The following is an 11,351-nucleotide window of genomic DNA, read 5'->3' on the forward strand; positions in this document are numbered from 1 at the left end:
CTCAAAGGTGGAACGCGTGAGCAATGGTGCGGCACATGTTTTGGCGCAAGTGGGAAAATCAAGCGTTAGTAGTATTTTATGTGACTTAGTCCCTGGCTGTGTTCGGGTTCTCTGGTTGCAAAGGATTGTAAAAACCTATGTGACTAATGAATTTCAGCGCTCATGTTCCTGTAAAAAAAAAAGCTAATTTCAGGTAGTAAGAGAAACGACGAAGCCTGGTACAAGGTTATGTGTTGCGCACAGCGCACGCAAGCTCTCCTAATTGGTATTTTTTTCGCGATTAAGGAGAGAAACAGCGCGAAGCCGGGTACAAGGCCATGTGCAGCCTAAACCGACTACAAATAAAGTTACAAGGCGAGATTAGCCAAACGGATCCTTTTCATCCACTATTATTCCAACTTTCATACAATCCTACTTATGATTTCTTAGAGATTCGCAAAAAAAAAAAAACTTATGATTTCTTAGTTCGTGTTCGCATAGGAACCCAGTATCGTTCTCCTTTATTTGCTTCACACGGTTTAAGTTCCTGTGTGTCAATCAAATTTAGAACCATGGCTAATCAGCAGGACGATGGTGCCTCGCCGCTGTTGCCACACGACGTCGTCACGGAGATCTTCGCCTATCTGCCCGCCAAGTCAGTCGGCCGCTTCCGGTGCGTGTCTCGTTTCTGGGACGCCACGCTCTCGTCGGCGCTCTTCGTCAAGCTCCACCTCCGGCAAGCCAACAACGACAAGCTCAGGTTGTTCTTCCCGACGTACGAGTCCACCTCCAAGTACCAATTTTACGCTTGGCAGCCTGCAGGCACCCCGGCCGTCAGGAAGCTCGCCCCCAACAACTTCTCGCGCCCCGCCCCACTCACCAAGCCACTCCATGGCATCGTGCTCCTCCGCTGCGTCAACGACGGCGGCTACTTCCTGTGCAACCCATCCACCGGCGAGGTGCATCCTCTACCCGACAGCCGAGCGCCATTCAAGATGAATCCCGGTTGCAACCCGATTGATCTGCCCTTCTACCTCCAAGTAGCTTACGGCTTTGGTTACTGCTCCGCGAATCATCGGTACAAAGCAGTCCGTATTTTCAGTCAAGAGCATAAGGGGGCCGCCCCGAGCTGCGAGGTCTTCGTCCTTAACGGTGACACGACGGCGTACTGGCGACCCGCCGCCTCACAGCCTCTGATGTGCGTGGTGGAAGAGGAGAACCCAGCCGTGTTCATGCACGGGCGTCTACACTTCCTGTGCCGGGACGATGGCGTCATCCTCACTTTCAACGTCGGCGACGAGACCTTTGCTACGCTGCTGCAGCCGCCGTGTCCTCCGGGGAAGGCTCCTCTCAGGATGACCGAGCTGGACGGCTGCCTATGCGTATTTCGCAGCGACAAGGATGGCCCTTGCCATGTGTGGCTGCTGCGGGATTACGTGGCACGACGGTGGGAGCAGCTTTGCTGCATCGACCCAACGGCTTGGCCGGAGCCGGAGAGGACGCAGCTGCGATCAGACTGGATAGCTCCGCTCGGGATGTGTAGCTGTAGCGGGGGCAATGGATCACACAAGAAGATTATGTTGGGCACAGGTACCTGCAAGGTGTTCACGGTGGACCTTAGTGGCGAGGGGGTACCAGAGATTCTTCTCAAGGCGGATGAGGTCATCGCTGGCGATTTTGATGATACCTTCAATTACCCGGCGATTGGATTGTTTGAAGAGAGCCTCGTTACCTTGGGCAACACCATTGAGGATATGGTGTTTTCTTCCCCGGTGACCAAAGCTTGGTCCGACGTCCTCAAGTGGCTGCCTGCACGGTCCGTCTCGCAGCTGAGCCTTGTGTGCAGGGAATGGCGCGCCATGGTCACCACGGAGCGTTTCGTGCGATCGCACGCCGCCGTCCACGCGACACGCCCGCGGATCAAGCTCGTCAGTGACCCCTTTCTGGGCCGATTCACTGACCTGGAGGATCACATCAACTATCCACACTGGCAATGCGCCGTACCATTCGACAATCCAGGCATGTTACAGTGTTCCCAGCCTTGCCATGGCCTGAACCTAGTGAGCTGTAACGGGCGTGACCTCCTGTGCAACCCTACCACAGGGCACAATGAATCGGTATACATAGAAGAGATCGAAAGGGAAGACACGTCCTTCGCCGGCCGTATTGCGCTTGGGTATGACTCTGACTCCGACGACCACGTCTTGGTGTCCCTTGCCTATGAGGAGAAGAACATGGAGACTCGAGACTACAAGCTAGAGTGCAATGTGCGGTATCTACGACAAGGCTGGTTTCTGGCCGACCCTCCTCCGAGACCCGTGGCCATCGACGTGCCGCCCGCCTACTCGGACGGCAAGATCTACTGGGTGGTCGAGCCTAAGCTCGGTCCATGCTCCGCCATGTGCGAACTGGTGGCGTTTGACATCTGGGACAGAGAATTTGAGGTCCTGCAGGGTCCCCCGAGCCATGGCAGTGATGGCCGTGTCTCCATCCTCGAGCTCTACGGCACCATCTGCGTCTGTGTCGCGTGTTCTGATCAAGACAAGAACGCCATCGACGTTTGGAAGAGGAACGATGACGACAGCGACTGCGACGATGACGATAGCAACGGCGAAGACAGCAATGGCGACAATGGTGGCGGCGACGACGAAAACAACAACGACAGTGACTACAACGAGGACAACAGCAACGGCGAAGACAGCAATGGCGACGACGGCGACAATGGTGGCGATGACGATGAAAACAACAACGACAATCACTGCAACGATGACGACAGCAACGACGAAGACAGCAATGGCGGAGGCCACGACAACGGGGATTGGTGTTTGGAGTGCCGTATAGAGCTCGACAAGTTCTCGTCAGAGTACTCGTCACAACGGACGACGCTGCTATGCGTCGACCCAACTGATGGACGGATGTTGCTCAACTCTGGGACGTCGTTAGGCTACTACGATCCTAAGACGGCGGAGCTTGAAACAATCTACACAATTGTTGAGCCAGAGGAGTTCACCAAGCGTTTCTGTCCAGTTGTTGTCCATGATAGTCTTGTTTTCCCTTTTATGAAGCAACAGTAGTCCTGAACTTCGGATGATGTTCCTGTGGGAGGTAGATGGTTTGCCATCCTGTCAAGACATTATAGCATCAACACAACAAAAAGACAGTGCTAAATGCAGAAGCTCACATTTTGCTTGTACCCAGTGGAGGCCATCCAATGAGTTCTTTCTCCAGCAGTGATCGAATCGGGCCTCATACACTACTCCTTAGTTTGTCTTTGGTGGAGATTGATTATTGTTTACATGTTTACTTTTCGTTCTTCTAGGCTATTTACTTATGCAGAGTCCCACCGCAAACTATTTTGGTAACATCTTCTTGGAGCAATATTTGAGATAATAAAGAACTCCTTTCCTTTTGCTGCGAAATTAATTCAATGCTTAATAGGAGCCAATGACCTATCTATCAACAATGCATTTGATTCTTCTTTTCTGTATGTATGATCGGCCCGCTTAACACCTTAAGTGCCGCTTTGTCTGAGACTTAGGCAATCTTGTCATATGCTGCTGTAATATTTGCTGTTTCTATTCATTTCAAAAAACTGAATGCAGTATTGCAACTATGTTCATCAACAGCACGTTGTGCCAGTTCCCGAGTAATACATGATGTATTCTTCATGTGTAGGCGCCAGAGTTTGATACTCCAGTATTACCCCTTTTCTATACAATTATTTGGCGAAAGAGGAACAGGCTAATATGACAGGACGGAGGCATAAACAACACAGCATCACGGACTTATTCTCTACAAGACAACTTACTGACCTCACATCTTTAATTAGCCCCCGGGATATAAACAAAAAACAACAGGTCATGCAGCCTCAAACCAGCCTCCTGAAAACGGCCATGTCCTTTCGACAATCAAATCCCGTGATCGCCACTCTGATAAGTCATTGCTTCATGGTACATTAGTCCCACGCCTCAAAAACACGAAGGCAGCATAGCTTCTTGTAATGGTCTGCTTGGTCAGCTTGTGATACCCAATGTTTTCGTTACGGGACGCTGCAGAAGAATTCTTCTGCTCTGTCCAAGAAAAATGCCGGAATTTTCCTATGCAACATAAAAACAGCTGAACCTTCCTCAGCCCTTTGTTTCGGAGGCACATCGTCACCGGTCCGTGTTCCTCTGCCATCCTTCTGATTCTTATTTCTGTTTAGTCTGATGGCCCCTGAAACGCCTTTTCCTAAAACTGGCCGCGTACCTTTGCGGCTTGACCGTATCGAGATGTCAGATTGCGAGTTTCTGGTATCCGGTGAGATACTATCACCAGAGTTATTGGCTCCCGAACCATCCACTGCGACGGAATCTGAAGCCAGTCCTGAGGCTCTGCAGGACCGAAGCAAAGAACGGAGCATATCTGAGCTTATTTCTTGAAGCACTATGCTTCTGTTCTGATCACAGCCATAACAAACAGCGGTGAGAGCAGCAGCCAAGATGGGCATCAAGTCGGGGTCGCTGAAGAAAACAAAAGGCAGGTCGCACACCTGTTTCTTAACTCGTCAGAACCGACCAACAGTCTCCAGAAATCAAGCAATACGTGGCTAGATAAAACAATTGGTTACCTTGTGGAGTATTGTGGGGCTCTTACCCCATCGAAGAACTGCTTGATTACCGGCATGGAACAAGGAGAAGTAGCCAAGAAGCAGTATAGATTCTAGCAGCAGTAAACCAACCTGGAAAATGAGCACACACTTACAGCTAGAATTACTCAAAAATATTTGCCTAGAAACTGGTACACCATTAGTACTAGTCAATTTCACTGGGTAAGCAGAAGAGAATTGAAAAGGAGCCATTTTAACACATAAATATTCCTTTTAAATTAATAATGATAAAATACCATAGCAGACCATGGGATAGAACTATCACTCTCAGTGCCAGAAATTTGCTTCATGCCCATCTCTGTTTTTGTAGAATGGTTGATAGTTGATACAGTGCAAACTGTTCTGGCTAGAAATGACAGCATCCCACAGTACTTAAAAGACCACACATATCAGTATCCAATTTATTTTTCTACCAATTAGGAATAGCGGTCCAATGACAAAGATACCACAGCAATATCAGTAATAAAAGACAACAAGTAATAATGAACTCCATATGTTACTTGCTACCATCAGCCAAGGAAGAACTGATTTGCATGGAAAAAACTTAAAACTGAAAGTAACTACTACAATACTTGAATGAAACAATCTGGTTCAACAAAAATCACTACTTAAAAAGAACCATAGAGAGGGCCCTCCAGGGATGGACATCCAATAAGCACCATAGATAGCTCATGCAAACTGCTGAGATTACACGGAAAACATGCTTGTAAATGCAATAACCTACACATTACCTGATCGTTTGGTACTCTCCAATTATTCATGCAATGACTCAGAAGAAAACTTATCAAATGAAAGAATTCCATCTTCAGATCTGATCTAGCCTGAAAATAATTCATAACCAGTAAGAAACAAGCTAATGTAGGTGGAAAAATAGATTATTAAGATCTTCAGGGCTCCCACATTAGGATGTTGCCACTTTGCCAACAACTAATTCTGCATGAGATCCTTATGGATGACTAGTATCTACTGACACTATAAATAGTTTAAGGTTCTTTTGTTTTGCCTTCCTAGGCTACATTTTGGAGCTCGAAATTCATCTTCTCAGAATACGAAACAAGCAAGAAGGCAGTAACAATGATACCCAGCCTTGGATACAACTGCTTACCAGCATGCACTGCAGAAGGGTGATATCCAAACATGCCACATTGTTCAAAACTTTCAATACACCAGTGGCAACTTCTTCAAAATTTGATGGAAGAACCGCTGAAGCCTGAAAAATTCAGCTGTCATTTTTCTAGCAAGAAAAAACTAACAATATATCAATGCAACCAGCATTGAAATTGCCTGCTAGGTACCCAAAAAGCTATTTTATATGGTATCAAAAGATTTTTTTTTCTCCTTACATGCTACTAAATCTTAAGAACAATAGTATGCCAGTAAACAACAACCCTTTAGGCATATTTGGTGTTCATGAAACAAAAATGGCTACTACTTTGGAGCTGAAATATCTTCAATCCTATATATCAAAATGCATTGCTTCTATAGACATCCCAATGCAATCTTGCAAAGCGACTCTTAAGGTCTAAAGACTAATTGAGTTTGGAGATAAAACAACATTTCTGAAGAAAGCATTGCACCTTAAACAAGCAGAAACACAAACCTGGTCGGATGATGATCTGTTGTTTGCCTGCAGCAACACTGCCGTCAAAAGTGAAGGCAGACTAACCAGGCCTGTCTCAGCCATGGCAGAAAGTACAAGCACCGCAGGTTGTTTCAGATTTATTTCATTGCCTTTTCCAGGACTTCCATTCATAGCTGTACATTTATTATTCATATTTCTTCCCTCAAGGCGACCATCCACAGTATTATTTTCATCTCTCCGAGCAAAAACTTCGGAATGCTGATCTAATATATCTCCCAAATGAGATGTTTGTATTTCGGATGTAGATTTCGAATTTTTTGGGCCAGAAGAGAAACCTAACAAATCTTTCCTAGCTTCATCCAATGATCTTCTATCTCCTAGAATAGAACACTCGTGTTGTTCCGCGGACTTGTTATCTTCAACAAGTACACTAAACCCGCAGTCATCACATTTCGGAAGATCACAACTGGTAGATGGTAATTTGGCATCTCCAGACTCGTCCGTTGTCATCAACTGGTTGCCAAATCGTAGGTCTAGTGAACTAAGATATTCACATTCATGAGCTAGATTACCAGCTGGAATTCTGCATTTGCAGGACTCCCAATCGATGGCAGAGAAGTTCCCTGGTTTGGATGTTAAGACAGTCAGAAGGTTGAGACCGAATAGTATGGTTGATGGGAGTGGGGACCCTTCCACCTGGGGCCTATCATAAAGGGCAAAAAGATCTCGCAGACGATGAATTGTTTGATAAGCTACGATCAGTTCAATCAGACCCTCCTGCATTTGAAGTTGTTCGTCATCAACATATAAGTGGCCAACAATCACGGTCACAGTCCATAAAAAGCCATCTAAAACTTCACCAACTGTCTCCATGTTCTCTGTTGAAGTTTTACTTGACGGAAGATTCAAACTTCCGGAGTTTGATGCTGCCACCTTAATGTAATTCTCTAGGGATGCAGATAGCATGGGAATAATCGGAGGTAAAAGATTTTGTACTAGAAAATAGGTTCGATTAGCTGGAAGTGAGAGTAACACTCTCAGCAGGCGCAAAAGGTAGACAGTGACTGGACAAGCTACTGGCCTTGAAGTGTGTGAGGCAGGTAAAGCAGACCCAATGAAATCAAGCAAACCAACTAGTCTAGTAGCATGCAGTTCGAGATCCTTTCCTTCTAAGAACTGTTCAAAAATAAACAAAAAGGGCTATTAGTAACCATCTTTGCTATCATAGTATGGTACAATATGTAATCAATAATTAGTACCTTTGTCATGTCACCGACAATCAAACCAATACTCGCAGCACCTTCTTTTCTAGCTTGACGAAGTCTTTGCAAGTCCTGAAGCCATCTACTTAACTTACCTTTGGCAGCTCCTAGAGCAGCCCTATGTGCAATTCCTGTATTTTCACCTATGGCTGGTTCAACAAATTCATGCTTGAGAGCCATTAATCTCTGTCGTATCTTCTTAATCCTTCGTTTCATCTGTGTGGCATTGGATGATTTAACCATAGACTCTGCACTGCTGGCATTGCCTACTATCTGTGAATCTTCACCACTATTAGCGGACGCAGAACGGTTTTGGCTATCTTTACTTGGGAAGCGGCGCTGAAAAGGTGAAGTCTGATCCCTAAAATCCATTGAAGCTCTCTCACGTATTTGTTCAAGGTAATACTTCCGGCGCTGCTCACTTTCACGGAGCTTTTCAGCTAGTTTTTGTGCTAAAAGTTCAGCTTCCTCCTGTTGCAATTTAGCTCTTATCTCTTTTCTCCGTTGCTGCTCAGCAGTCTTCGCTTCCCGTGCAGCACTAGATGCTTTGCGCTCCTCTTCTCTTCTAACTATTGCTTCTTCTTTCTTACGCTGTATTTCAGCAAGGCGCTGCATTTTCTCAGCTTCAAGGAACTTTCTTCGTTCCAATACAGCCTCTTCTCTTGCAGAGTCCTCCTTCTGTTTTGTTTTGATCACGTGTAGCTTTTCGGCTCTCCGCATTTCAGAATCATGAAGTTTCTGCCTCAGCAAGAATTTCTTAGTTTCATCATTCAGTGATGTAATAAAACGAACTTCGCTGACCTTAATACTCTCATCACCAGCCCTTTTTGCAACTTGGGCAAGATGTGCTTCATGACGAGATTCACCACGTTGATGCCTTGCATTCATTACTTCTCGAAGTTTTGAGCTGCGCACAGCATGTAATTCATTGACACGGCTTAACTTTTCAGTGGTACGTTGTAGTCTCTGAACTCTCTCACTTTCTAGTTGACTCCTGATCCGCAAAGCCCGTGCATGCTTTTCTTCTGCTTCTTTTTTCGTATCAAAGGCACTTCTTTTCTTCTTTTCAGGAGACATTAGCTTATCATGTAGAACACGACCACGCTCTGTTACTCTTCTGCCAACACCAGGGGAATGAGATGCACGGGAACTCCGAACAGGAGATTTCAGTATATCTTCCCAGTTTCTTTTTTCCTTCCAGGCATCCATCGACTTCCACTGTGCCGTATTTTGCTTCTCCTTTTCAAGGTGGGATGTACTCCTTTTCACAATATCCGTTGACTTCAGCCTGTCAGATTTGTTATCTGGCAATATCCTATCCTTTAAAGCGTGTTTAGTTATCTCAGATATTGGTTCTAGTGCCCCTCTTCTACTCCCAGAAGATGCAGGCATACTTGGTGGGAATGATCTACCGGGCTTGAATGCCTCCTTACTTTGTCTCTCTTCAGTAACTTTTTTCTCACTACTATCTGGAAGTTTCACCTGACTCTCCACTTTCAAACTGATATTCCCAACTGTTGCTGACGCTGTAGTCAGCTTTGCCGAAATACCTGAAACTTCTCCAGAAGAGCTGGATGAAAAGCTCTCTGCTGAGATACCAGCCTGCTTGCGTGCCAGTTCTAACTGAATCCTCTGGAAGGCCTCGAGAGATGACGACAATATCTCTTGCCTGTGTGGTGAACTTGTCATCCGTCTGACCTGCATATACGATATATCGGAAAATGTCTCTTCACAACTTGTTCATATTATTCCAATACTGAGATACATACGAGAAACATACAGAATTGACCACATTCACCAAAACATCCTATAAACATCCACACTTCCTTTTAGGGCTAAACCTATACCACACTTAACATAACTAACAAAAAAAAATATCACTAACATAGTAGCCCTGTTTTCTAGCATAAGTATTTTGCTGAAAATTATCATAAAAGAGATAAGAAATGATAAGAAGCAATCATATACGCATATTGCAAAATTTTGCAGACAAAAAAGAACAGGTATAGTGTGAAAGTGAACAACGAGAAGGTATATTGATGGACTGGGGAGAATACAGACCTCCCAAGACAATGAATGAGGTCTCCGGTGGTCGGCTTTCACAGCCATTGGCATCTCTTCCTTTGGTAAACCAGTGGATTTCTTGGTGTTATCAAAATGTTCTGCCCTGGACTTCAGTTCTCGAAAATCAGATATAGCTTCATCAAGAACCAGCATAGATTCATTAATTTGCTCCATGTCACATTCCAATTCACAGAGTAAGTATAGTTCATCCACAGCTCTATTCAGATTCTCAAAAAGGAAACACCAAAGCCTCTGCCTGAATCTTTCTTTGCCCTCAGCAATTTCCCCTCCAAAATCTACAGGAACCATTGCATGATCATGAAGTAACGTTTGGCTTTCCGTGGATGCAACCGAGGAAGATGTAACTGGAGCTACAAGGTCATTGTTTGAGGAGGACAGGGAGACAGGGTCGGCCAAGGTAATTGAACCACTAACATCTATGGGACTATCTGGTATTTCACATATATCCACTGGATTTCTCTTATTTTCACTGGGTGCCGTCACTGCATGAATCATGGTAGGAGACATGTCAACATTTTGTATAGAATTCATCTCATCTTCAAGTTTACTTTCATTTCTGAATTGTGTAGCATCTTCATCATCCATGTACTTTATAGAAGAATTACTATCAGTGAAGGCGTCTGAGGGTATTGTTATACCTGGGACTTCATCAAAATTACCGAACTTGACAGAAGAGTTGGACAAAACACCTACTGGCTCTGCTTTTGGAGAGCCTTTGACATGATCAGAACGTTCTATAGGTTTTGCAAGACCACTTGAACAGTTGGGGGATTCATGAGGCACTGAAGGATCTCTGCGGTCAATCATGCCAGTTTTGGGAGGATCGCTTGTTTCTTGAGCTAACTGCAGTTCTTCACTGTTTTCTACTACATCCTGCGAAGCTGAAACACAGGATCCATTCGTCAGGTTACTAGCACCTACATCAACACATTCCTCACGGTGAACCTTAGTTGTTTCTCTAATGCCCAATTCATCAACAGAGACATTATTACTTGTGCTCTGAGGTGGGTACTGCAGCCTGTCATACCACCTTGAACTGTCACCGGTGTAGTTGGCCTGAGACCACGATGACGAGTTTGGAGTTTTATGGATGGAACTTCCTGAAGATCTCTGCAATGTGAACTTTGAGCTGGATCGATGTTTCTGTCAAACGAAATTAAAGCAAGTTAGTAGCAGCAGCAGCAGAATGAGTGAAAACACGATAGGAGATAGACACACACAATACAAGGTACATTTTGGAAAAGCCCATAGCCCTGGAGCATCTTAGATGAATCAAACTTGCCCTAGTGCCCCCCACTAAAGGCCTTGATCGTTGCATTCACCAACATGGTTACATTGAGTGTAGAATTTCAATCATTCTATGGACTAGAATCAACAGAGCTGGTCAAGTAAACGAGAATGTATCTCACCTTTTTCACTTCAAACCACCCTGATCCCAGATCGTCCCCGTCTCCAGGATCGTTCTCCATCAGGGGGCAGATCTAGATGGTGCGCCGGGCGTGTACCTGCACACCGAGAAGTTGTGAAGGTCTGTTGGGATTTGGCTAATCGAATGGAGGAAAAACGACCTCATACCTGAAAACTCAATGGCCAAACACTGCGGCCGGGGTGGAGACGGCGGGAACACGATGCCCCGACGAGGGATGACGGGGACGGCGACGCGCGTGGGAGGCCGAGATGCTTGGTAGGGGAGGGGAATTGGGGGAGGGGTTGAGGCGTCGGCGACGGCTCGCGTGAGAGGCCGTGGTGCTTGCTGGGGGTGGGGGCGGCGAGCGTTGAGGCGTCGGCGGCGGCG

At 45.8% G+C, this 11,351-nt stretch overlaps 1 protein-coding gene across 1 annotated transcript; it reads right to left on the minus strand.

Moving 5' to 3' along the window:
* Positions 1 to 2,865: 2,865 nt before the first annotated feature.
* Positions 2,866 to 11,063, minus strand: LOC124704690 (S phase cyclin A-associated protein in the endoplasmic reticulum-like). Its single transcript, XM_047236962.1, has 9 exons — positions 10,966 to 11,063; positions 9,533 to 10,699; positions 7,469 to 9,169; positions 6,228 to 7,385; positions 5,733 to 5,837; positions 5,359 to 5,448; positions 4,589 to 4,699; positions 3,161 to 4,510; positions 2,866 to 3,075 (listed from the first exon to the last, which is right to left on the minus strand). Exons 1-8 carry the CDS (start codon positions 11,023 to 11,025, stop codon positions 4,019 to 4,021), a joined length of 4,884 nt encoding a protein of 1,627 aa, XP_047092918.1. The 5' UTR covers positions 11,026 to 11,063; the 3' UTR covers positions 2,866 to 3,075; positions 3,161 to 4,018.
* Positions 11,064 to 11,351: the final 288 nt, after the last annotated feature.

The sequence above is a fragment of the Lolium rigidum genome, chromosome 3, assembly GCF_022539505.1.
Source record: "Lolium rigidum isolate FL_2022 chromosome 3, APGP_CSIRO_Lrig_0.1, whole genome shotgun sequence".
NCBI lineage: Eukaryota > Viridiplantae > Streptophyta > Magnoliopsida > Poales > Poaceae > Lolium > Lolium rigidum.